Genomic DNA, 26,745 nt, shown 5'->3' on the forward strand with positions numbered 1-26,745 from the left:
AAAAAAAAAAAAAAAAAAAGAAGAATCAAATTTATCGATTCGATGGAAATTCAATCGTTGTATAAGTTCGATAGAAAAATATGGTGCAAGTGAGAGAATTTAATTTGAAAATATTGTTTTTCAAAATATTGCAAATTTCCAAACGATTTTGTAGTAACGATTTTTAAAAAATTCATACGATTTAAGAAAAAATAAATAAACAAATAAACTTATACCTCTCCTCCACCGTAGAAAACTTTTTCCAAAACTTTTTCTTTCTTAAATAGCACGAAACATTCCGTCTTAGTCGTACAGCGACCTACTTGAAAGACAGCCCGAAGGTATATAGTCTCTTATCGGAGACTATTGCATTTAAATCCACCGTCTCCTTCTTTAAATAAAATCCTTTCTATTTCACATTATTCACATTAACGTCTCTTTTTATCACCAAAAAAGAAGAAAAAAAAAGTACGCTCACGTCACAATCCCATTCCATCTCAATATCCCTTAATTACTTAATCTACGTCAAAGCGTATTCAAGGAAATGCCAATTACCATTCCAGTGGAGTCCAATGGTCGTCCAACAATTTTTCGCACGTTTCACCTCGTCGCTTGTCTCTCTCTCTCTCTCTCTCTCTCACCCATCTCCTCCTCCCTCCCCCCGCGACGAACGATCACACGCGATCATCCCCCGTTCCAGGAAGAAGATCTTGCCTCGATGGAATTATCGGTTTTCGAGATTCAGGGCGCGATACAGGGGGGGGGGGGGTAGAGGCGCGAATTTACGAGCGGTGCGGTTGATTTATTCGCTGGCAAATTGCGTCGATAACGCGGCCGTGTTGCATCGACCACCAATCGGGACCAAGATCGCTCGTTAGCGAGCATCCTTTCAATTACCGCATTTACCTTAGGCGGCGCAACATTATCGGCTGTCGCGACTGATGGAGAGGTGAAAAGGGCCGCGACTATTTCTTTCCTCTCTGAGCGCGGATATATCCTTGCATAACCCGATGCATTTTCGCCCGTGTAATTTATAACTTTATAGTATGAACAGAGCCGGGGCCACGAGTGATGATTAATGATCTCCCCACGAGGGAGGGAGGGATATTCCTCGCGATATTTATACAATCCGCGTTATAATTTCGTTTTCGAATTTTTTTCTTTTTTTTTTGGTTCGTTCGTTGTTTGGAGGGTGGAGCGGTGCAAAATGGGAATGAGAGGTTCGCCGTTCGATAATCTTTCGGCGAATGAATGTATTAAGAGGCAAAGGGGCGATTCTTTCTTACTTTTTTTTTTTTTTCTTTTTTTTTGCGAGAAATACGATGCACGCGCGCGAATACGTATGATGTACACCAGCGTAGGATTGATTTGAAGATTGATTATCCGTGAAAGGATTTATGCTTTCAGGATTGTTTATTCGCGTTGAGAGAGAGAGAGAGAGAGAGAGAAATATTATAATTTCGTTCGTGGATAAGTTGTACAGGTGTATTGGAATATTTATTCGGAGAATGGAGAGAAGTTTAAATACTCGTTAAAAAATCAATTATCGCTAACTAAATTTTTATTGGACATTGTATTTAATGTCATCGGATAAAATTACTGTTTTGTTTGCTCTGTTACTTTATATACGATACAATATCGATTAATTTAGATTGTTTTCAGATGAAATTTTATTTCTTGTTTGTCCTGTTTCTTTATGCAGCGAGATCGATATATTTTATTTCTCTCCATTCTTCAACCGAATAAATAAGAAATATGATAAAATAAAATTATCGATAATAATAATTAAGTAAAAAAGAATGGAACAATTTTCATTCGTTCTTACTTTTCAAAATATAGTGGATACTGGGAACAAATCTATCTACAATTGGATAATAAAATTCCTATTTTATCCTTTATCCTATCCTGTTACTTTACATTAGACAATGTCGCCGGACAAAAATTCAATTATTAAAAAATATCGTTCGAACAATAATTTACTTTAACGTTTATAATTTACGTTATCACTCGATCCTTCCTCGACAACAACATAAGTTATTATTATTTAACCATCGTTAAACTATTCTCGAACTCTCTAAAATCCCATTCTATCCATTATCCGAAATCCCTTAACTCGCCCTTCCTCTCTCCTCTCCTGCCCATTTGTTTGCAATTTAATTTCGTTGCGAATTCCCATCGCTGCGAATTCGGTTTCGCGACGCGTAAGACGCGCTTACAGGATCAAACTTTGCCCGCCCCGCGTTCACTCCCGGCGAGGACGACAACAACGAAGGCGTCGAATAAAGTTGGCGAATAAAAGGGAGGGTAAAGTTCGAGGTAAGATTGCGCGCGGGAGTGGTAAACAGGGGAATACAGGTGTCCCCGTTTCCATAACGTTCGATTTCCGGATTGTTATCAGCCGTGGGAAGTTTTATGCCACAACCTCCGCGCGTACACACACACATATATGTATATTTCTCGTGAGCCATGTCGCGTCAACGGCACGACCACCCACCTGTCCAAAGGCCTACGCTTCTACCCGCACGAAATCAGATCTATCGTCGAGTGTTTGCATTGCAACGCGGCCGAATACGTTTCGAATTCTTTATAATTTGTTTACTTTATTCTTCGATGACTTGCTTCGTGAACTAATATTCGAATAATTTAAAACGCGCTATAGTTCGAATATATTATTTACGAATAATTTTTTGTTTAAAATGATAATATTTTTTAAATTCTGCTTTTCGAAATATTAAAAAAAAAAAGAAAAACATTTCGCAAAATCGTTTCTCCATTCGAGAAAGCGACGAGTTTCTCGATTTTAGATTTATAGATTTCGATCGAAACGAAGCAAAAAAAAAAAAAAAAAAAACTCGAGAGAAAAAAAAAGAAGAAAGAGAAGAACGATAATTCTCGCCAACAAACGGTTATTACGGTCCTTTCCACCGTCTCGAAGCATCTCCCTTTCATTGGAAACGGATTATTGTCGAAAAATTGAAGATGGATAGAGGATGTAAGGTCGTTTGAAAGGGGAGGGGGAGGCACGGCCGCGCATTCATTTTAACTGGCGCGTTCGTTTCCGCGACAAAGCGCCTCGCCGAATTCCACGCGACAAAGAACCTCCCCCGCGAGATACCTGCCGCGTCTTATCCGCGAAATTCATCCGACAAAAGTGTGCCAAGCTCGATTTCCCACCCCACCCCATCCCTCCTCCATTGGCCCCATTGTGCTTCTATATTCCTACTTGATGCAGTAGGAAAAAAAGGCTCGCGCGTGGTGATAAAACGATAGAGCGGTAAAGGAGCGGAGAAAATTGTGTTTGAAAAGGGGAGGAGGGGGGAAGAAAAACGGGGAAATAAGGAAAGAGGGATCCTCGAGACGGTTTTGAGGCGAGATGAAACTTTATGCTGCACGCCCGTTAACGGTGCTCATTAAGCTGGAGGCTTTTGTGCAAAAACGAGGGAACGTGTGCAATTGTGATCGAGCGTGAGCTTGACGAGAGGGAGAATTTAACGAGTTGAGAATCGGGCGTGGAATGTACGATAGAGATGGATTTTGGGGAAGGGGGTGGTTATTGCTTGGTGGATTAAAGCGAAGTGTGTTGGATTGTTTGTTCAACTTTTCCTATCTTCTTGTTTCGTTGTTAATTTGTATTTTCTTTGGAACTTTAATCGCTCTTTTCGTGAAAATATTAATTTTAGGCAACGCACATTTAACATTGGAATATGTCAATTTGCTATGTTTTTTTGAAAAAATAATTTTTTCAAAGACGTGAAAGTACTGGAAATCTAATCTGTATGGAAATTAAATTAATTTCCGGTTGAATGTCTTTAAATATATAATTATAATAATTTTTCTACGAGTATATCGTTGATCAATATCGTGTTGATATTTATCGTGTTGATACTATTAAATTACGGATGACAAAAGAAAATTGAAAGGATGACACACACACACACACACATGTATAAGGTTGACATTACAAAGCGATATGGAAAACTGGATAGAGGGGTGAAAAAAGCAGGAAAGAGGGGTTGGGCAAACAGATTGGAAAGCCAACAAAGTTATCGAACAATAGTAAAGAGAAGCCTGCCAATGGGAAGGGGGATGAAAGAACTTTCGTGGAAAGAAGTTGAATAATACTGTGAATAGAAGAAAACCGGGGCAAAGGCGAAGGAAGGAAAATTACAGGGTGATCTGAAGAAGGGATAAGAAATTATTCGAAAGATACGTAAAAATGAATGATGAAAGTGGAGGGAAAGTGAATATAAAGAAAAATCGGGCGGTTAAAAATAAACAAACGAAGAAGTAGGAACGATTAATAGAACAAATCAAGCTCGGTGAGTAAAGAGATAAATGCGAAGGGAAAAGAGAAGATATATAAGAAGAAAGAAATTTTAAAATGATCGAATTGCGAGCGGATGAATTTCAAGTAAGAAGAGATCTAGGGGTCACTAAAACAAAAAAACTAGGGGAAAAGCATAAAGATAGATTTACGTTTGATGGATTAACATAAGGATCGTGTTTCTTTGTTTGCAGTTTAACGTGATTTCACTATTTATTGAAATTTTGCGCAACCAAAGCGTACAGTTTTATTTACTAATTCCTTTCAAATTATAAATTCCAATTATAAATTACTTTTATCATAAACTTCAATATAGAATATATTGAACATTTATGAAGAAATCACATCAAACTACGAAAGATCGCGTACGAAGATGTTGACGAGACAATTCTATCGCAATCTTTCGAATACATCAACCCTTTCTACGTAAATAAAACCAAATATTTTAATATCCCATCATCCTATAATATGAACAAAATGTCACAACTCTAAATTATATATTACGATCTATCGATCTTTATCCGATCTTTATCCGAACTTGAAACTTGAAACTAACACTGAAGGATGAAAAATGTAAAATTTAAACTCACCAGGCGTGATATTTGGGAAGGGTTGGCCCGGCAAAGAGGGCGGATGCTCGTCCTCCGGGGACCGTTCCGAGGCGTAACCTTGATCCTGCGGTTCCAGTTTGCTCAACTTCAAATCGATGCACTTGCCGAGCTGCTGCCGATGCCTGACCAACTCGCAATCGGGCTTGTGCACGATCTGCATCAGTAGATCGTTGTCGGCCGCGTCTGGGACGCACGGTTGGGAGGACGAAGAGTTCGTTTCCACGTTCGTCCCACCCTTCCCCCCACCGTTTCTGGTGTCCTGCTTCCGTTTCGGCAGCGTGCCCACCAGATCGAGCTCCGAATTTCGGTGACATCTGTCCTCCAGGGACGTGCCTCGCGCATACCTTCTCCCCGAATCGCCGGACATCGTCTCGGCATTCCGATTTCTTCTCACCGAGTCGAAATTACCGTGACGGCATCGCACCAGATCGAGATCGCTTTGCTGATACCTGCAACAACCAATTATTCGTAAGTTCAGCGCGTAGCGGAGACGGGATTTTGATCAATTTATATCGGCTTGGTTATTCCTTGGAACGCTGTTTAAGGTGTAAAACAAATATACGTGGGATTATTTGTAAATAATTTTCGTACGACGTTAATCTCGATGAAAATATACTATAATAAAACGAACATTCATCCAATATATCAATTAACTCTACGCACAACTGCAATGCTCGAACTCTAGCTGGTAATTATATATGTATTTCATTTTAAATTGCAAAATTATTCTAGTATTTTTTACAATATACAATATACAATTCTAAGATTTCAAGATTATTGTGACAAATTCATTTAAGATGCAATTTATACTACTTTCAAGTGTTCGATACTGTGCATATTTAATATTTTATCCAATCTCGTACACGTTTATGCGAATGCATAATAAGAGGAAGATAAGCTGACAGAGATGACTGATGGCATACCTCCAAGGATCGTTTTCATCCAAAGAATCTTGGGATCGATGTTTCACGAGGTCCAGAGTCCCGGTTGGTCCTCCGTCTGAGAAATGCACGCCCAACGATCGTTTCTTGTGCGGCAATGTTCCGCCAAGATTCCCACTGATCGTATCCGTCATTACGTTATTATTTTCCTTCGGATCGTCGTCCAACGCGTCCTTGTCGTCCAGATGATTGGGCAACGAGCCACAGAATTTGTATCTGAAAAGAGGCGAACGCTCGTTCTCAGTTTTTTTTCCCGCGAAGATATTTTAATTTTTCAGAGACAATTTTTAAGACTTTTTAAAAGAAAATGGCGAATATATATATATATTAAAAGTATCTTTTTTTAGAAATAAGAACATTGTACATTGTATAAGATTATATTTTCTACGTATCACGAATATACGATTAAAATTTTCTGTACGGAGAAGTAGCAACCAATTATTCTAATTCAAACAACAGTATCCTTTAAATTTGGGGTTGAACGAGAAGGGTAGAGGTTGCACGAAAACGCAGTCCATGTTTGCATAATTTAGTTCCGTGTTTGTTCACTTTTACCGGATTAGATAACACGTGTACGAGATTTTATCGATATATATATAGTAGGGAAAGTTTAAATTGACGACGAGGATTCTTCTTCATTCAAAAATTGGGAGCTCTTCTTCTTAAAATATTATTCTCTAATTTTTGTTTCTTTAAATAATCAATTTTCGAAACGAAATCCAGAAGATAATAATTTTCTAAAATGCTCCTGTAATTCTGCTTCCTGTAATCGCCTTTTCAAATCGAAACAATGCTACTTTCGATCAAATTTTGAAAGATAATGCCCATAAAATCGAAATCTTTCGTTTTGTTTCGTTTCGTGTCGTCGATAGCGTAGTTTAACGTGTAGCGTCTGTCAGCCGTGATGCGCTGTTTCGCAACAACATACAAGTTTCCCCGCCGTTTGCGCGTGACACCGTTTGTAATATTATATTCGTCGTCAAGTGCACAAGTATCTACGCGTATCTACAGTCCTTGGGACAAATTATAACGAGGAGAGATTTTAATCAACCGCGACTTTACGAGCGCTCGTAACAATTTTCCTTTAATACTTCGATAGTTTATCAGTCGTAATATATTTTTGTGTAGTTTTAGTAATACATTTTTGTGTTTCCTGTACGATTTTGTGGTTCTGGTTTTTTTTTCAGGTCGACAAACGTTCGTTTCAATTACAGAGGAGAATTATTACGGAAATATTTATTGAAGCTTAGGCCAAAATTTTTAAAATGTTCAATGCCGATCAATGATCTGATACTGTTTTCATTCAAGGGGATTGTATTTTGCAATGTATCTACGTATAAAATTTTAACGAAAGAAATGGAATTTTTTAACAAAAATCGATCAATTTTCTTACGATACGAGTTTCTTAGAAATTTTTATTCCCCAACTCGAGAGAAGCGAACCTTGCGTTTTCTCTGACGCCACACGCAAAGATACAAAGATTCTTTCTTTCCATCCGAATTATTTTTCTTGCCAAGAGATCAGGGAAAAGAATTTATACCGTTCAATATCGGTTGCACGGTTGTTCAGGTTGAACAACAGCACTTACGCAAATGAGATCAAGATTCGAGGGCCTTTTAACCCGTTCTCCCCTTCTGCTTTTTACCCCTCCGTTCATCCCTGTTTCCCTCACAACTCGCATCCGTTCTCGCGCAAACGAGGATTTAATGGAAACCGCCCCAGTTCCCCGACTGACCGACCTTAAAGGGACTTTAAATTATCTCGCGACCAACGCTGTTATATACGTCGTTGTTGCTTGTTTAAGCAACACTGAACACCGCCTCGTAACGAGAAATCCCCAGCAAAGAGTCGAGGCTTACGCGCACTGTTTACCTCGATTCATTTACCTTCGTTTATTATTATTTGTCGCCCTCTGCTTAATTTGGACAAGTTGGTGCATTTACACTCAATTTTCAAATTGTTATTTGTCATATCGACAGGAGATTTCATTTTGTTGTATTTTCTTTTTTTTTAGTCTTTTATAAATAGGAAAGAAATATTCGTCCTGAAATGATTAAATACGTTAAATACGTTCTAGGAAATTGGCATTGATTGAAAAGAATTTTGTGAGTGAAATTATAAATCATATTAAAGATATCATCAAGCTTGAATAATACGAAAAAACGAGACTAGATTATTGACAGATACTCGTTAATTTCGAGTTAATGTTTGATAGTTGTTCAATAAACAACTTTTCCTTTTTTTTAAATCTTTTATAAGTAAGAAAGAAATATTCATTCTGAGATAATTAAATACGTTTTAATTGGCATTTGGAAAAAATTTTGTGAGTGAAATTATAAATCATATTATTATCAATGAACAATACGAAAAAAAAATTTGTTAACGTTCGGTAGCTTTACAATAATCGATTTGTAATTAATTTTATAATATTTATACTGGACATGAGATAATTACAACTCCGTAGGATATGCCTATATATATATTAATCTGTTATCGGCATTCCGCTTCACGAAATTATAATTTATCGTGATCCATATAATCGCTTAGATTTTCTCTCGCTTGATAACCAGAATTGAAAGGTACACGCTTCGAAAAATAATATTTCGATAAATTTATATTTAAAGGTGAAAATATTTTTATTCGATTATGAATCACGCGAGAAAAAGAAGATTATCGAAAAACTAGATTGATAAAAATTTGTTCAAATAATTTGTGTAACAAACGAGAGAGAGAGAGAAAGAGAGAAACATTATTTTTACAGAATGAAAAATACACATGTCATATCGCGTTAATGTAATTTTTTCAAATGAAAATTACCATTGATAATTCACCGTATATAAAAATCATTAATTTTCGTTTCATTACAATAATATCCATAGAAATTTTTCACGAACCATCTCACATTCTATTCGAGTAATCCTGAAAAATTAACAACACTCCCCGCTCTGTATAATAATGAAACAGGATTCCTCATTTATTCAGAAATACCACCAACGAATTCCGAATTCTCTGTAAAATCATTCTCAAAATTAAATCTAAATTATAAAACCTGTTCATTAATATAAATAACAACTTGTCTTTAAAAATTAGAATCGAAAGAATTTCTTCGTTAAATAAATTATAAAATTATACGTATTCAAATTTTTCGTTTCGTTTACGAAACCTTACGAAATCGACAAACTTTGTATCGTCACAAAGCGCAATCGTCTTGGCGTACCACTTGAAATTGTAATTCCGCTAATTACGCATCTCCAAAGGCAAACGAATTAACTTCGTTTTTTGTCCCTTTGAACGTCCCATTAAACGTCGTTTCCTTCGTCGTGTTATCGGTGTAATCGTCCAACGTAACTAAATATGCTGGTTTAATGCAGCCAGATTTTATTGCGTGGAAGAATTTTGTTGTCGGGACAAAAGGGATTTCATTCGTGCGAAACTACCTGCTATCTTTACCACCTCATCTTCCGGCTGGATTTAATTACGACGCGTTTCCGCCTTAGAATTTTAACTCCTCGCGAATAATGTAATGTTCACGGTTTAATAGATATAAATTTGCGCGTGTGTACATCCTCCTCCTATCCTCCCTCTGGAAGAAACGAGAAAGAAAGAAATAGTCTCGTAGCGATTTCAATCGCGTCGGAATTTGAAAGACGACAGTTCAGTTCGGATCGTTGAACTTTTGGAAAAATTCGAGCGCGTTTTTCCGGAGGAAAAAGAAATTTGCGCGAAAGTGAAAATTTCAATTATAAGATCGATATTATCTGTATAAAATTTTTGCGAATATAATTATATTCACAAAATAATTGATCTGTTTGTCAATTCACGCGTGTTTATTTAAATAGATAAAATTTTATAAATCTTCTTATAATATAAATACGCGAATAGAGAAATACATTTAAACCTAATTAAATTTAAAAAATGATGGTGAAAATGAAAATGGAATAAATGATTTACCATTCAATGTACAAAAGCTTGTACAAACTTTTAATTTTCCCTTGCAGAATTGATTAATTAATATGTGGATTAATGGTGAAAGCGATTCTTTGAAGTGATTTCAATATATTTCGATCGGCTTTCATTTCGCCGATCACGTTCTTCCCGTGCTAACACGATCGAGACACAGGTTTGACAAGCGCGTTAAACCCGCGTTATACGATTGAACGTAAGGCAAACATTGACTGAATATTAATTAGAATCCTCTCTGTTTGGGCCGATACAGTGTGTATCAACAATCTATTCAAACTTGAGGCGGACACGGCTTAGAAATTATATATATATATATATATAATGGATATATATATATATATATATATATAGGCAGGGAAGAATCGATCGCCGAATTCATCTCTCCTCTCCTTTATCTCGATCGAGCAGAGGATCTTTTGTATCCACCTTGGTTTATCGCTAAATTAAATTCTGTTTGCTCTTGGCACAGGAGCAAAGGGAGCTCGAAAGGGAGGAATTAGAAACACGAAAAATCGCTTAAACGTCTGAAGACGTTTTTTTCTCCAGACATTTTTGGGGAAAATTTATATTATCGACACGTTGGTTTCAAGTTGATGTTTCAGAATTATTAGAATTTATTAATTTATTATTGGTATTTTCCTCTCGATTCGATATATTATTTTTATCTTCTTCTTAGTGATTTTTATCGTTGAAATTTTTACCGTCGTTAAATACGAGTATTTTATCAAGTATATAAATTTAAGTTTTATTTATGAATAATGTATTGTCAGATAAAAAATGTTGATCCATTTTGCATAAAAAGATCGTTCGAACAGATATGTATTTTAATCGAATTGAACTTCACTATACAATGATGAGTTAAAAATATTGAATTGTTATTGATGCATTAAAAATTACCATTGAATCGCATTAAATTGGAGGAAAGCATTTAAGGTAGTAGTAATTACGATAAATCTTAAAAAAGAAGTTTCTCTAAACCCTTCAAGAAGCAGTAAATACATTAAAGCACGAACTCCATTAGCACTCAATTACTAGCTAATTATACCACTTTGCACAGCAAGCTTTAATCACTGTATACGATCGCTATTTCTCAACGATTTGTAAGACCAAAAAAATTTAAAAATACATTCGGAGAGCAGATAAAAACGAATCGAAAGCATTGTAAATCCAAAGTATATTTTTGACGGCTCGCTATTGCTTGTTTATTTTAAAAAATATTTTTGAAACGAAAATTTTCCATAAATTCAGATTCCAATCCATACGACATTCTACATAATTAAACAAAAAAAAAACCATTTATTACCAATTGTCAAACGATAAGTCGCTTTAAAACGATCCTTTTTTTATCCAAAATCACAATGCTCTATTGAAAAAAAAAAACTACGCAATGACTCTAAAAATCTCCTCTCCAAATCATAACGATAAATCGCTTTAAAACGATCCTTTTTTATCCAAAATCACAATGCTCTATCGAAAAAAAAAAAAAAGAGAAAAGAAAAAACTACGCAATGACTCTAAAAATCTCCTCTCCAAATTATAACGATAAGTCGCTTTAAAACGATTCTTTTTTATCCAAAATCACAATGCTCTATCGAAAAAAAAAAAAAGAAAAGGAAAAACTACGCAACAACTTTAAAAATCTCCTCTCCAAATCATAACGATAAGTCGCTTTAAAACGATTCTTTTTTATCCAAAATCACAATGCTCTATCGAAAAAAAAAAAAAAAAAAGAAAAAAGAAAAAACTACGCAACAACTCTAAAAATCTCCTCTCCAAATCATTCGTTCCAAATTCTCCCTTTCGCCAATCCACCCGACAAGAAAATAAATAAATAAATAAATAAATAATGAAAAGACTCACCTCTCTCTCTGCGCGCTGGAACACGGGACCAATATCTTCCCCATACTGTTCAACTTCCCTTTTGGATCGCACAAATTGCCGGAGGACTGGGTCCTCCGCCCGGTAAGGCCCTTGCCGTTGTGCCGGCTCAAATTCGAGCCCATGTTCGAACCGTTCTTCTCGAGCTGCGCCTCGGTGGTCGTTCCCTCGCCGTTGTTCACGGCATTTCCGGGCGTGTTCTCCTTGTTCGGCCAGTGGTCCGGGTACCCGTCCACGTCCTTGGCATTGGCCTTGCAGGATAAGCCGGGTATCGGCGGTGGCGGCCTCGCGCGCTTGCTCCCCGCCTGCAATTGGGGACGGCAGCCTTTACGACGATTGCTCGCCGATTCCCCGCCCAACGAGAGCCTCTGCACTTTCCAACTGTCCTGACCTCCGCTCGCCGGAGGCACGGTTACGACTTCCTCGCCTGCAACAATGACGCAATTCCGCTTTACGCGCCGCTAGCTAGACGTTCAAGGTCCCCGGATATCGGGGACGATCATCGGTTGGGTGAGGGGAGGGGGCAGTCTCGTTCCTCTCGTTGGCTACGGGATTCTTCGGGTTGGATCTGGGTGGCGAAAGAGAAGCGGAAGAGAATTGTGATGGTGTTTTGTGGATTTGATTTGGATTGTGGATTGATTGGAGTGTGGATTGTCCGTTTCTTTGGAGATTGGTATTTTATTTTATTTTTTTTTTTTTTTGGGTTAGGGAATCTTGAGAGTTGGGATTTGGAGATGCTTTGTGAATTGATTGTAAATTGCTGAAAGAATAAATATTTTTTTTTTGATTAGAGAATCTTGAGAGTTGGGACTTAGAAGTGCTTTGTGGATTAATTGTAAATTATTGAAAAAGTAAGTATTTTTTTTTTGTTAGAGAATCTTGAGAGTTGGGATTTGGAAGTGTTTTGTGGATTAATTGTAAATTGTTGAAAGAGTAAGTATTTTTTTTTGGTTAGAGAATCTTGAGAGTTGGGATTTGGAAGTGCTTTGTGGATTGATTATAAATTATTGAAAGAGTAAGTATTTTTTTTTTTTTTTAGTTAGAGAATCTTGAGAGTTGGGATTTGGAAATGTTTTGTATTGTTTATAGATTGATTTTTGGTTTAGAAATTCTTGAATTGAAATTGGATGAATTTGGAAGTATTTTGTATTACTTGTAGATTCATTGTAAATTTTTGGTTTAGGAATTCTTAAATTGGAATTGGATGGATTTGGAAGTGAATTTGAAGATGTAAATATAATTGTGAAAGGATATTATTTATGGATTAATTGAATTGTGATTGTTGAAATGTTTTGTGTAATTTATTAATTGACTGGATTAAATTAAGTTTCTGATAGCGAACATTAAGTCTTTTTCTTAATTAGAATGTGTGAAATGACGATTGTGAGATTTTTTTCTATGATTTGTGAATTACGTGAGAACGAAAGGAATTTCTTTAAGATCTTAATTTACTCGACGAAAGATTTCATGCACGATCGTTAAAAAACATCGAAACTTTCTTTTTTTTTTTCTAAAATATTGTATCCACTTGGTATATTAAAGATGATTAATAAAGCTGGGAACCTATTTAGCGTTAATTTACGAGAAACATTCCTTGAATGCTTCATGTCAGTAACAGTGGACTGATTGTTCCTCACAATCTGTTTCGTCGGTATCAAACTCGTTTGGTGCCCTGAATGGGCCTGGATCATAGCCAGCATTACGATAGGGTCATCGGAGTATGTCGAAGGCTTAATTCGTGTTAAAACTGTTTCTTGCTTTCTCGCGTCTGCGTTCCTATTCGACGCTTTAAACATTAACAATTAGAATTTTTATCTAACGATAAAACATCGCGTAGTTAAGTTAAACGAAACTTCGATTTTTCATATATAAAAAAAAAAAAAAAAAAAAAAAAAAAAGAAAAAGTACAAGAAGAAGCTAAAGATTTTATCGAAATCAAAATCTACTGAGAAAATAGAGAAAATCGTACCATAGAAATCATTCTGCTTTTTCTTTTATCTCTTTATTTTTCAATTGGTTGCCAAGATACAAAACAGAATCAAATCGTTCGTGGCGTTTAAGACGGGGCAGAGATTACGAATGGGCCCATGACCCAGTGACCTGCATTTTTTCTTGGAAATTATCACGATTTTCTAAGAATTATACACTACGTTTTTCCAGGAATCGCGACTTTCACTTGTCCGGGATCGAGGTAGGTCAGTGAAGAGCGAGAGATTCGAATAAGATATGATATAGATATTGGAGATAGTAAATAATTAAAGATTATCTTTCTCTTTATTTTATACACTTCAATTTTCTCTTTATATATATATATATATATCTATCTTAAATTTTAAAGTTTAATCGAGTTTTAGATAGCGATTAATTAAATTATAAATTGCATAAATATATATATATATCATATATATTTAATAACATTTCGTTGTTATTTAAATAACGAATGTTTATTTATTTCTTTTTAATTTAATACAATTTTTTTTTTGCAATTAAATTTAAGTCAAATAAAATTTATGAATAATAGGGAGAAGAAGCGAGAGAGAGAAGCATATCGAGATAAATTAATTATTCAGCTCTCTTTAATGACCCCATTCTCGTTTGGAAGATCTCGCATAAAGGTAAACGCTTTAACGAGATGCGCCGGTAGGTGTATAGTAGATTTTTCATTTTCGTCTAAAAAACGTGAAGAGAATTGTTACGAAAAATGAGGGAGGGGGAAAAGGATTTTTAACCGAGAGCTGTTAAAAAATAATACGATTAAAAAGTTAGAGGATCGTAAATTATCATCTGTAATATTTCATAATCGAGATTGAATTTAATTATTTTCTCCCTATCTTATTTATCTCTCTCAGAATCATTTTTAATTATTAATTAAAAAATCGATGAATCTTATTTATATTCTCTTCCTGTATTTATTTTTTTGCACATTATATACTTGAATATACATATATTAAATATTCAATATTATATTAAATTGGAAAGAAAGTTCTTGCGGTTTTTAATTATTAAATTCAAATGCACATGTCTCAAACAAAACTTAATCAAAATAAAGACTATTGCAATCAATTTTGCCAACGAGAAACAAGTCATTCCGGTTGAATAAAATTCTGGAGTCCTAGAATTGGAAAATTGTTCAAATTTGCTTCTTAATCTATTATATCTTCAACACCTTGAGGAATCTAAAAGAAATCAGAAAAACTAATTTGAAAATAAAATTAATATCACATTTTCACAGAGCGAAAAATTTTTAAAATTATATACAAAGTCAAATAGAGCATTTAAAATCAAAATAGCAAAAACCGATACGAATTATCATTACATAAAAAAGAAAAATCACTTTTAAATACAAATATCATCCTTTTTCATACAGCGCATCTCGAAACCTACCAATATAAATTTTTACAACAAAATTTATCTACATCTTCTACCTCTCAAAATAGCTATTCCATCAAATTTACCATAATCCACGAATCTGAATCGAAAAAACGGAAACTCCATCGATCGTAATCGATCTTTCTCGAAACGAAAAGCCACGAGTTCATTGGAACCCGTTGTATTGTTCGATCGAATTAAACTCCGTTCCGAAGGGACGTCGCAATTGACAGTTTGGAGAACAATTTTGGAAGCATGGCACAATAGGATTGCTCGTACCGTCGGCGCGTTTAAGGGTCGTGCAGTATGCAACGTTCGTATCGCATAACTTTAACGTAGCGTTTATCGTAGCCGATTCATACGCGTGGCACGGCATTACTGGCGAGCCACTAATATCCACCTCGTGCACGAACCTCGTTCCATAACTGTATTATTAACGATGAGAGGCGTACGCACGTGCGTGCGTGCACGCGTAAGCATTCATCGAACTCGACGGATCAATCGAAAAGGAGGAGGGTAAGAGACGATATTCTTTTTTCGATTCGACAGAGAATGATCTTTCGAGAGACTTGAGTTCCAGCAGATCGAGCGCGTCTTCGGTTCGATCGATGACGATGAATGGCCGAGAATTTGAGATTTTTACAAGAATACGAAGCGTGCGATTATATCTCTGCAAACGGATCTTTAAGAATTTCTCTGTGATTCTTTTAAAAAAATATTCCATGTTTTGAAAAGGGGGATTATTGAAAAGAGGTAGGCGAATGGCCATGGAAGGTGATGGAAGACAAGATGATACCACGATCGAGGAGAAAGTTATTCTTGCATTCAGCGAGATTTGCAAACAGGAAATAGTGTGGAAAGAGTTCGCAGAAGCGTTGTGAAGTGTAATTATTTCCAATGATTTTTATTAAAAAAAAAAAAGAAGAGGGAAAGGATCGAAGAATATTTTCTAATGTAAAGTTTCCCAAGTTTCTAAATTCGGCTGGATATAAATATTAAAAGGGAGACGTCATGCGAGGTCTTGATTTAGCAAATCACCTTTGCTGTTACAAGTTCCAGTCTGACTTCCGGCACTCTTGCAAGTTTATGACACGTTATCCCAAAATAGGAAATAGACTTTCGAGCGGTGTAAATTTTAATTAGAAACTGGGTCCTTCTATAAATATATATATATATTTATATTCGATTGAATCGAAAAGTAACAATTAATAATTTTAGAAAGAGAATTGAAGGAAAAATAATAATAATAATAATAATAATAACGATTGACACGGTATTTTCAATAAATTTTGAATTTGAATCGACGATTTATTATCGAACGAGAATCTAATTAATTTTCCATAATTTCAATAAAACAATTTAATGGAGAATATAAATAAGCATATTTAATAAAAACGGTTCTAAACAATCGAATGGCGGTTTAATTTGATTATCTTTGCACAAACGTGCTTAAGTTCAATATTATTATTTACCTCGATTTTTCGAATCTATGAATAATAATCAATCGAGTAAACAAAGAAATTGAACGGATAGGATGACAAATGAATAATGCTCTGTCATCTTTAATTGTATCAAGATTGATTAACGACAACGTAAAGTTTTAAACGAACTCTATGTCTCTGTGAAAATAGAGCAGAGATCAACTCATTAGAGAGTGCACGTTGTAATCGAATCCACATAATTGAAGAAACTGAATTGTCTGCATATTCGCTCATTTCGCAAGCTTGATCTTAGATCGAACAGAAAGAATTAATGCACGATAGAAATTAGGTGAACCCGATTTAATTCTTCCGTATTAAATCTTAATTAATATTTTACAGTTACTCGATTATTCAGTCAATGAACTTCTCCCGTACATTATACCGTGCGTGAGATATCGTCCTGTACTTTCCTCATAATTTCGCATTTCGAAATAACCTTTTACTCGTTAGGTTTTTTTCTCGTCGAAAAATTTGGCTGAATTGAATGAAAATTTGAAAATTTCAAAGTTAAAAAATTCCCGATATTCGAATCCATCAAATCGTTACTCTTAGTTTGTTTGTAACAAGTTACTCTATCGATCGGCCAAATGTTAACGTCGTGGCGAGAGAGAGAGAGAGAGAGAGAGAGAGAGAGAGAGAGAGAGAGAGAGAGAGAGAGAGGTACACGTGGCAAAAGCACAATTTCCTCGACGATAAGTCGTAAATCAATCCACGTACTGCAGTTTCCAGTATCAATTTCCATCTCTCTCTCTCTCTCTCTCTCTCTCTCTCTCTCTCTTCTGAGAACGTTTCGTCACACGTCGATTACCATAATCACGATCTATACTGTAATACTTATACTTCATCGTCGTATGCGTAACGCTCTCAAGAATTTATGCTCCGATGCAAAAAGCTTGCCAACATGATCCATAAAGGAATATCCATTTACACGCGGAAGCGGCGAAATTGGCCCGCTTGGCAGCAGAATTATGCCATGCATAAAAGAGAGAGAGAGAGAGATACGATATTTAAAAAAAAAATTATATATTTTCAATAAAATTATATATTTTCAATATTTTCAATATCCTTTTTATCCTTTGAAGCAATAATAATAACAATGGTAATAACAATGTTTCCAGAAAATCTCCAATGTGGAAAAAAAATTCTAATTCCTATTCCTAAAGTGTCGTTTATCAAAAAAATTAAAACTAGGTTTTAATCAAACGCGGTTCAAAGATAATCGAACGCGACTAATTAATCCGCCATTCGATTGTTTAGAACCCTTTTTATTAAATATGCTTATTCGTATTCTCCATTGAATTATTTCCATGTTCATCGAAATTACGGAAAATTAATTAGGTTCTACAAGACCTGGTTTTTTTTTTTTATCTTAATCACGAGCATTCTCGAGTACTTTTTTCCCTCTCGAGGGAAAAATGTCGTAACAGGAGCGTTGACAGGAGGATCGTTTCGACAAGGTTGGCGGGTAAAACGCGCGAGGAGAGGAGGAACAATGGTCGAAACGGTGGTGTTGGAAACCACCGTTGCATCGGTAATTGCACCTTACCAGTGCATGACTCATTTATAACGCATGAGTTTTATAACTACCAGGCTTACACGGAACACGTACCAACTTGGAAAGCGTTTTCGACGAAAAGCGATCGTGGCGATACGCGGTGAGAAAAAATATGGCGACGATCGTATTATTCATTCGGGGAAGAATTGGATTATTTATTTGTCCATTTATTTTTCTTGTCGTGGATGCGTAGGAGATACAGTTTGTATTTCGCTCGTCGAGAATCAGTTTCAATTAATATTCCGCAACAATTTCTAATGCTTCGAATCGTATCAGTTTCAATATGTTGATTTATTCTCGCATCATACAGGCAGTAATAGGGCCGCCATTATTAGCTCTCGAATATTAACGAACGATAATTCTCGATGTTAAGAGCGGTCTGATTAATATCGATCCGATTATACGAATATATTTTTTAGTGTGAAAAGTAAAGAGAGTAAGCCGAAAATAATTAATTTAACAAAGCTTTTTTTAATCTAATTAATCACTAATTCTCAATTCTATTATTAAACTTATTAATTATTAACGTTTAATTAATTAAAATTATCGATATTCATTATCGATTTATTAACTGACTTAATTTAAAAATCGATCATTGATATCGTCATAAACATTTCGCTTTATACAAAAAATTAAATTCAAAAATCGTAGAATCGAAAAAAAAATACGCTGGTATTTAGTTTATTCACTCCGTTTTTTCACTTTCTGAATCGTCCACTCGCATTATCCACGATTATAAATCATCAATGGCGATTGATTAATCAGATTCGAAAGAAATAAATGTTACATTTCCCCCCCTTCCCTCCCTCCCAGAAAACTGTGCCCAGTTAACTGTACAGCGTGTATACACGAAACGAAAACGAATCGTTACAAATAATCATCGAGATTTTATCTTGCATATATATTTATTTATGCAACATGATTCTAGCGCAATACCGTCATTCTCGTGATCGTTGCTTTCGCGAATTCATTATTTACAATGTGTGCAAATATGAATTGCAAGTAGTTTCTCGTACCCGTTACTAACAGCAGTAAATTATACTCGGCTCGTTTAAACGGATAAATAGATCGCGAAGTAACGTCTCTCTCTCTCTCTCTCTCTTTTTTTTCTTGATCGATAAAAGGCAACCTTCACGGTTGGGGGGGTTTTTCTTTCTGGTCTCAGTTCAAGTGAAAATATTGCAAATGATTGTTTAAACGTTTTCATCATAGGTGCAAATCGATTATTCATAGTACGATTGAAAGGGAAAGCGAAATCTCTCACAAATTTTCTTCACCGTTTGTGATACGAGAAATAGAAAAATAAGTTTTCGAGAAAGGATACTTTTTACTTTCGGGAAAGAAAATTTCGAAAATTTATCGAAACGAATGCTTTAATTTTATAATCGCCGTATATCTTTAAAAATCCACAACTCATGATACAGAATTGAATATAGATTGTATAATCAAAAAAATCAGGAAATCAATCTTGTTCATCGATCGTACAGAAAAAAAAAAAAAAAAAAGAAAAATCGAATTACGAGCCATTATACCAAGATCATCGAACGTATCATCCAGACTCGCAGGCAATGACGACGCGACAAACTGTCTGGTATCTGTTTGTTCTCGATTAGCCAGATTTGGAAGGTTAGGCAGGACGTGGGATAAGACGAGGGTATTCGGGTCAGGTTGAATCGATAAACCCTCTGGATCCACTCTGTCGGGTTTAACTTTACGACATCTAAATTCATCCGCGTACTTACCGCGATTCGAGATAACCGCCACCTATGAAAGGGGGCTGGCGTGGCGAGAGGGGGAGGGGTGGCACCGTAAAGAACGATCCGCCGCTCCTCCAGACACCGACAGACACCGTATTTCGTGTATTGTTATCCGGCAATTTATAGTAACGGCGGCGCAAAACAGCGGAAAACGTCGATGATAACGGTTTTCCTTGGCCAAGGATAAATTTCTATCTTGGTGGTGGTGGCATTGAATTGGATTAACCTGCCGAATTAGCGATTTTTCTCGCGAAAAATTTTCTATAATCATTTCCTTTTATAAATTATTGTGTGTAGGGAAATTTTTAACTCGTTATTTCGCGGTATTGGATTCAAGTTTTAAGATGATAGTAGGATGATAAATTGAAATAAACGTAATTTTTTTCCCCTTCTAATTTCTATCAACTAGCAGGAGAATGGGGAAATTTTTATTTTAATTATTTTAATTATCGATAAATAGTAATTGAGATATATTATTACAATTGTTATTTAATTGGTATTATCGATTATATTCGTTCGTTAAAATATCTCTTTTGAGAGGAAATGAGCTGCGATGATTTTATTAATAGTTCGTCGTTAATTATTATATATCTGTATAATGGAATATTATGACGCGGTGGAATTGATTTTTTAAATATTTAAAAGTTAATTAACACGCTTATAATTGGCAAAGTATCTGAAATTTAAATTTAAATTTAAATTTAATGGAAATCTCTATTGAAAAATTAAGTATTAAATTATTAATTTTTGTGTTTACTTAATTTTAATACATATTTTTTTTTTTAAATAAAATATCGTTTAAAAAAAAAATAAAGACGAGGGAACGTGTGAATTAGCGTTTGGAAAATATTCGACTCGTTGGGGACGACGAGAGGAATCTGGGTCGACGCCGAAGATTATTGCCGTTCTAAAAGAAGTCCGCGAAAGGATGGATGGTTGATCTGAAATTTATTACCCCGAACGAGAAACTTTCCTCAACTCTGGCCAGTGTCGAGTCAACAGAATAAAAGGGACGTTGATTGTTCGCCCGTAAAATTTTTTGATCAAACAAGCTCCTCCTTAAAAACTGATCCTGAATATTAAGCAAGGGGGAAAAAATGAAACGAGATGAAACGAAAGAGTAAATCCGTGAAAAGATGCTGCGACGACAAAACGATTCAATTGCGAATTTAATTGTACTATGATCTGACCTAAACTCGCCAAATTTCTATTATTATTAATTCTATAATAAATTTTGTAAAAGAATCACGTACACGCGATCATGGAGACACGAACGGATCTGAATGCCCTATAAACAAACACTTTGTAAAAAAAAAAATCAAATTGTACATTTCTCTATAATCACGAAAAGAACTTTTCTAGCAATAATCCGACAGAATTACATCGAGCAATTCCACCAATCTCAATTTCTTTCCAATCGAAGATCCTCAAACTTTCTCAAAAACGAAAAAAAAAATTTCTTCGAAAAGGGAATTACAAAATCCAAGAACCTTCATCAATCCCAATAAAGTTTCTCTCCCTTCCTCCTTCGTTTTCGAGGAACAACCATTTCGAACCAACGAGAAACCATCGAGAAAGAGCGATAAAACAAAAAAAAAAAAAAAGAGAAAGAAAAAAGAGAACAAGGAAATTAAAAATCCTTCCATCAGGGAAGAAGAAGAAGAAGAAGAAGAAAAAAAAAGGAAATAATATCGTCGAGCGATCGAGGAGGAAAATCCATGGCGTGTATAAATGGAGATGGGTCGGCGTGGATCGTAAACCAATTCCGCCATTATGCGGAGCACGTGGTCCCCAATCAACCGGACCACGGCGTATCCATCCATGCTGAAATCGTTCCAGGAAAATCCATTTACATGGCAATTAAACCGCCATGGATTTATTACGTGGAAAGGTCAAATCCAAGCTTCGATAATAATAATCGTACGAATCCAAGCGCCCTCTCACGTGTTTACGCGTATTAATGCAAAATGGCGGCAATGATGATATTGTGGAAACAATAATAATATTCGTGCATCGGTTTTCGAATCGTTTTCCATTGCGCCCGATTTTCAACCATTATCTGCTTTTCTTGCCAAGTGTCAAAGGTTGGGAAGAAGGATTTCAGATGTTTTTCCTGGGATTTAATTCGGGAAGTTTCGAGGCGCGTTTGGAGGGAGAAGTTTGGAGCACGATGAATGCGGATGAGGATGTAATTGAGGAACGTATTTTCTGAAAAAGTTCAGGGGAGGAATGTAGAGAGGGATGTAGAATTTTAATTTGTTTGTATGGATCGATCGATGGATTCGTTTTTTAAGACTTTTTGTATTATTCATTTCTTGAAAAAAAAAAAAAAAAAGAACTCGTAAATTATCGCGATAAGATTACGTTTTACATACCTTAATTACGTTTTTTTCTTTGTTACGAAGTTATAAATAGAAATTGGTCGCCCTTCTTTCCAAGCGAAGATAAATTATATTATCGTTGTAAAAAGATATAATTATCACGAGAAAACAAAAAGAAACTTGTTATCCAGATAATTCAATTCATATTACTTTGAAACTCTTATAATTTTCTTATAATTTTTGGATTGAGGATAATAATAAAAAAAATTTTCTTTAATTTTCTTTAATTTTTTTTCCTTTTTAATACTTAAAAAAATTCCAAAAAAAAAAAAATTCTCTCGTTCGTTAAATAATAATATTTTAGAAGATCTTCTACAAATCGAACAGAAGATATTCATTATCTATCGTTTCATATCTCCAACTGTAAAACTCTTCTACGATAATCGAATGAAAAAGTAAATAACGAAATTACAAGAACAAACAACCATCGAGGTAATCACATCACACGTAATATAATGGACGAGTCTAGAAGAAAACGAGTCTTTTCTGTAAACGAGGCTCACCTATCATTTATCACCAGAAACAACTTCCTAATGCCACTCTGATTCAAAAGTAACGATTTCATTACATGTCGCAGAAATACGTCATAAAATTGCAATAAAACGGAGCTAAAAGATCTTCAAGAATTACGCGGGGTCATTAAGAGCTTGCCAACGCTTGTAATATTCTCTTCTTCTACTTTCGATTCCGTGAAAAATTATCTTACCTGGACGACTCTGAAGGAAATGAATGTAATAAAACGCGATTACAGTTCACCGCATAAAATTGTACATTGAAAGGCCAACTAACTGCATCATTATTTGCCATTGCTCGTTCTTAATCTGCAATTACATTTCGATTTTTAAAAAGCGACAGAGAGAGAGAGAGAGTGTATTTTTCTCAAGTTGAATCTGATCGTCCACTTTTTTTTTTTTTTCCTTTTTTCAATTTTCGGTATCCAATAGCGAAGGGTTTAACTTTTCACTTTGAGCAGCTTTCGACTTTGAAATTTTTAAAATTCCAAAATTTCACTCTCGACGCAATGTCCGATAGAAATAACTCTCCAGAGAAATTTTCGTGAGAAAAAGGCCTGGAATTTTTAAAATTCCAAAGTTTCACTCTCGATGCGGCGAAAAATAAAAACTCGTCGGAGAAAGTCTTTTCGAGAAGGAGAAGTGTCAAATTTTCAAAATTTCAAAGGTCTTCCTCTCGTTCTCGATCTAATAAAGGCCGATTCGAAATAAAAAAAGAAAAGAATTGTCAAAAATTGTCAAAAACATTACTCACGCAATGCGAATCTCAATTCGTGGAATGAAAATTCTTTTCTCAACACGTGGAAAATACGTTATACGTTAACTGGAATTTTGTTTCACCTGTTGAAAAATATTTTTCGCGCGAGCGAGGTGAACGCGATACGAACGAAATACTAAAATTAGCACTTCACTCGCGTCGAAACGGCTCATCGAACTGTTATGAGAGACTGAATGAGCCCGATAATACCGATAACGGTAAAAATATGTGTTATGAAAACAATTGATAAGGGGAAAGCGTCATTTTGACGAAGATACTTGTTGTATTTATACACGAGCCAGATCTCGCTGCTGATAAATATCGGCCTCATCATCTGTTAAAATTAATCACGCAATACGTGAAAACATTCTCCTAGTGTCTCCTTGTTTCTCCCCTATTGCTGTTATCGGATTTGTTCCAGTATCATATTGTAATTTGAAGTATTCAATGGAGCGATCGATAATAATAGTTCATCGGAATTTAATTTTATCAATGCCGATTGAATTGTAAATAACAAATGTTCGTTACGTGAACATTTTATACTTTTATTTTTATGATAAATTATCTGTTTAATCGGACGAATACCTTTTAATCCTAAAAAAAAAAAAAAAAAAAAATGAAAGAATATTTCATTCTCACGATATCCTTTATTTATAAAATTTTGATTTTAACATCTATAAAAATTCAAGTTCATTTTCAAAATTCAATTGCAATTTTCGTTCATTCGTTCATTTTTAAAAAACATTCCAAACAAAAAATGGTAAAATATAAAATGTATCAACTTCAATATATTGTAAAACATTACAAGCATATAAAAAAAAAAAGAAAAAAAAAATAAAACTGTTTTTGTGCAACAACAAGCATTTTTAACTTTTACAATCGTGTGTCACGTGCACCGGGATGCCACACTTCCGGAATTTTCCGCGTGACAACACGAAAACTCAAAAGTGAGATAAGTCAAGTGAAGTTTGTCGGATAAAATTCCCCTCCCCTCCGCGGAATTTCCTTAAAACGGATGGCAATGAAACACGCGGCGCCAAGCCGCACAACGGGGAGAAATTTTATTTTTCTTCTTGTTAAGAGGAGAGAGACGCGAGTAGACCGGAACCACGGTGGTAAGCTACTGTCACAAAACGAGCGTTAAACTGTCGCTTTCCTCGGGGCGTTATTCTTATCACGGCCGCCTTTCCATAAAGGGACAACAATAAGTTACGCGTTCTCACTTTCCTTCGCCGTTTCATCCGTGAAATGAATTCCGTTTGGCGCCAAATCGCGGTAAAAAGAAAAGAAAAAAGAAGCCACGAATAAACTGCATATCGATTTACCCTTGAGAAGAGGAATTTCACCATTTTCACGATCAGTCGTGAATTTAAGTGAAACTTCGATAGATCGTATTTTCATTTATTTTCATTTATATTTAAAAATATATTTTAAATATATCATGCTTGGAGATAATTAATTAATCCTTCGCGGACGAGCGATTGTTTCGATTATGATTCTGATAGACAGATATTTTCTACTTTGTGAAAATTATAAATTATAAATTGAAGAAAAATTAAATATAGGGATAAAAAAATATACATTGTTTTATGAGAATTTAATTATTGAACATTTTATATATATATATATTAGGATTTCATTTCATTTCATTTCATTGCAACTTGGATGCCATTACGACGCATCCGTGAATGGTTAATACGTAAAATGATATGATATAATAAATATTTTTTAAAAATACGGAACGAAGCTTTCCAATAATTTGATACTGAAAATAATTAATTTATATTCATGTACATTCACTTCTCCCCAACGTGGAAAAAAATATTCCTCACCGTAAACTGATACTCGAAACAAAAATTCAAATATTGATATTGGAGCGAAAGCGACGAGTAAAAAATATTTTATAAATTCATAAAAATAATAGTTTAAAAATACGTACGAAACGTTTAATACGAAAGATAAAGTTCAAGTCGAATCCGTGTTATCCATGTTTCGCTCTCGAGCTTCGATTGCGTCGTAAGAAATCTAAATGCTCTCAGAATGCATGAAAATCGTATCTAATACGCTTTACAGCGGCGCGATGTTACGCGCATAGTACTCGTTATGCAGCTGGCTGGCTGGTTGGCTGGCGATCGGTGTTTCACAACGTTGTAAATTAGTCTGATACGGTTAATGTATGAACATCCACGTAGCTTCGAGGATATTCTTAAGTTTAATACGCGAGAACGCCGCAATAAGAATCACATTATCAAACTAAGCTTTAGAATTACAACTCTTGGAAATTTGTACCAGACCTCTGCGAAATTCGAAGCATCCATTCGACGATAAGAGCGCCCTCGAATGCTTACTTCTTCTTTATTATCTTCTTTTATTTTCAGAAACTCGTAGAAAGTTTGCAATATTTAAAAATATTATTTATTCGATGGAGATTCCTCGTCTGTTTTCTTTTTTTTTTTTTTTAGTTTCACTCTTAGTAGCAATAGTAGTAGAATTTCTTGGTAGAATTTTTCAAATTTTTAATTTTCTTTCTCTTTTTTTTTTATTTTCAAATTTATACAATCAGCTGTACAATTTTTCGAACAATAATTCAATGTTCAAGATCTCGAAATTTGTAAATTCACAAAATTTCCAGGATTTTTAAATTTTCGAAGATTTAAAAATCGAGTAAAAACTGGATGGAAGAATACGTCGAAAGATTAGACACAGATTTAAAACGTTTAAAACTCTTCACTAGCGCGACACTAATATCCAAAGCATTTGACCACGGTATATTGTTGTACGTGCAAGACTCATTATGCACTCGGTTCAGCTAATAATGCATTATCGAGTCACTAATGACACGATGCGAGCTAATACACTTCAGTTAAGGCTGGACCATTAGTTCTGCGATATTCGAAGCAGAATTAGTCTCAGCTTGCAATTTTAAACAAACCGTGATCATTTTTCGCTCCACGATTTATAAGTTTCATTAATTTCTCAAATTTTCGCTCGATCATTTCGTCTCTAGCATTTTTAAATTTCAACTTTATTTTATTTTATTTTATTCGTGGATAAGAAGGTAATAAGTAAGAATTTAAGAAAATGTACGATACGTTGGAAAGATGACTTAAATCCAACAATAATTGTGGATGGATTTTATGTTAATACCTTGAGTGTAAAAAGCTTGTATTAAAATTTCACTTGAATGCAAGGAATAAGAAGAATAAATATAAAAGGACAGGAGGAGAAAAACAATTT

The 26,745-nt window shown here is 35.0% G+C and overlaps 1 protein-coding gene across 4 annotated transcripts in view; it reads right to left on the minus strand.

The window, feature by feature from the left end:
- LOC122719870 overlaps nucleotides 1-26,745 on the minus strand; it is a 176,542-nt gene that overhangs the window by 33,955 nt on the left and 115,842 nt on the right. For all 4 annotated transcript variants that reach the window (XM_043946088.1, XM_043946090.1, XM_043946089.1 and 1 more), the window contains 3 exons: nucleotides 11,679-12,123; nucleotides 5,838-6,071; nucleotides 4,894-5,363 (listed from right to left, as the gene is read on the minus strand). In XM_043946088.1, the coding sequence (XP_043802023.1) occupies nucleotides 4,894-5,363; nucleotides 5,838-6,071; nucleotides 11,679-12,123 (1,149 nt within the window). The remainder of the gene's footprint in view (nucleotides 1-4,893; nucleotides 5,364-5,837; nucleotides 6,072-11,678; nucleotides 12,124-26,745) is intronic.

Source organism: Apis laboriosa, unplaced genomic scaffold (genome assembly GCF_014066325.1).
Source record: "Apis laboriosa isolate Shangri-la unplaced genomic scaffold, ASM1406632v1 scaffold9_cov152, whole genome shotgun sequence".
Classification (NCBI taxonomy): Eukaryota; Metazoa; Arthropoda; class Insecta; order Hymenoptera; family Apidae; genus Apis; species Apis laboriosa.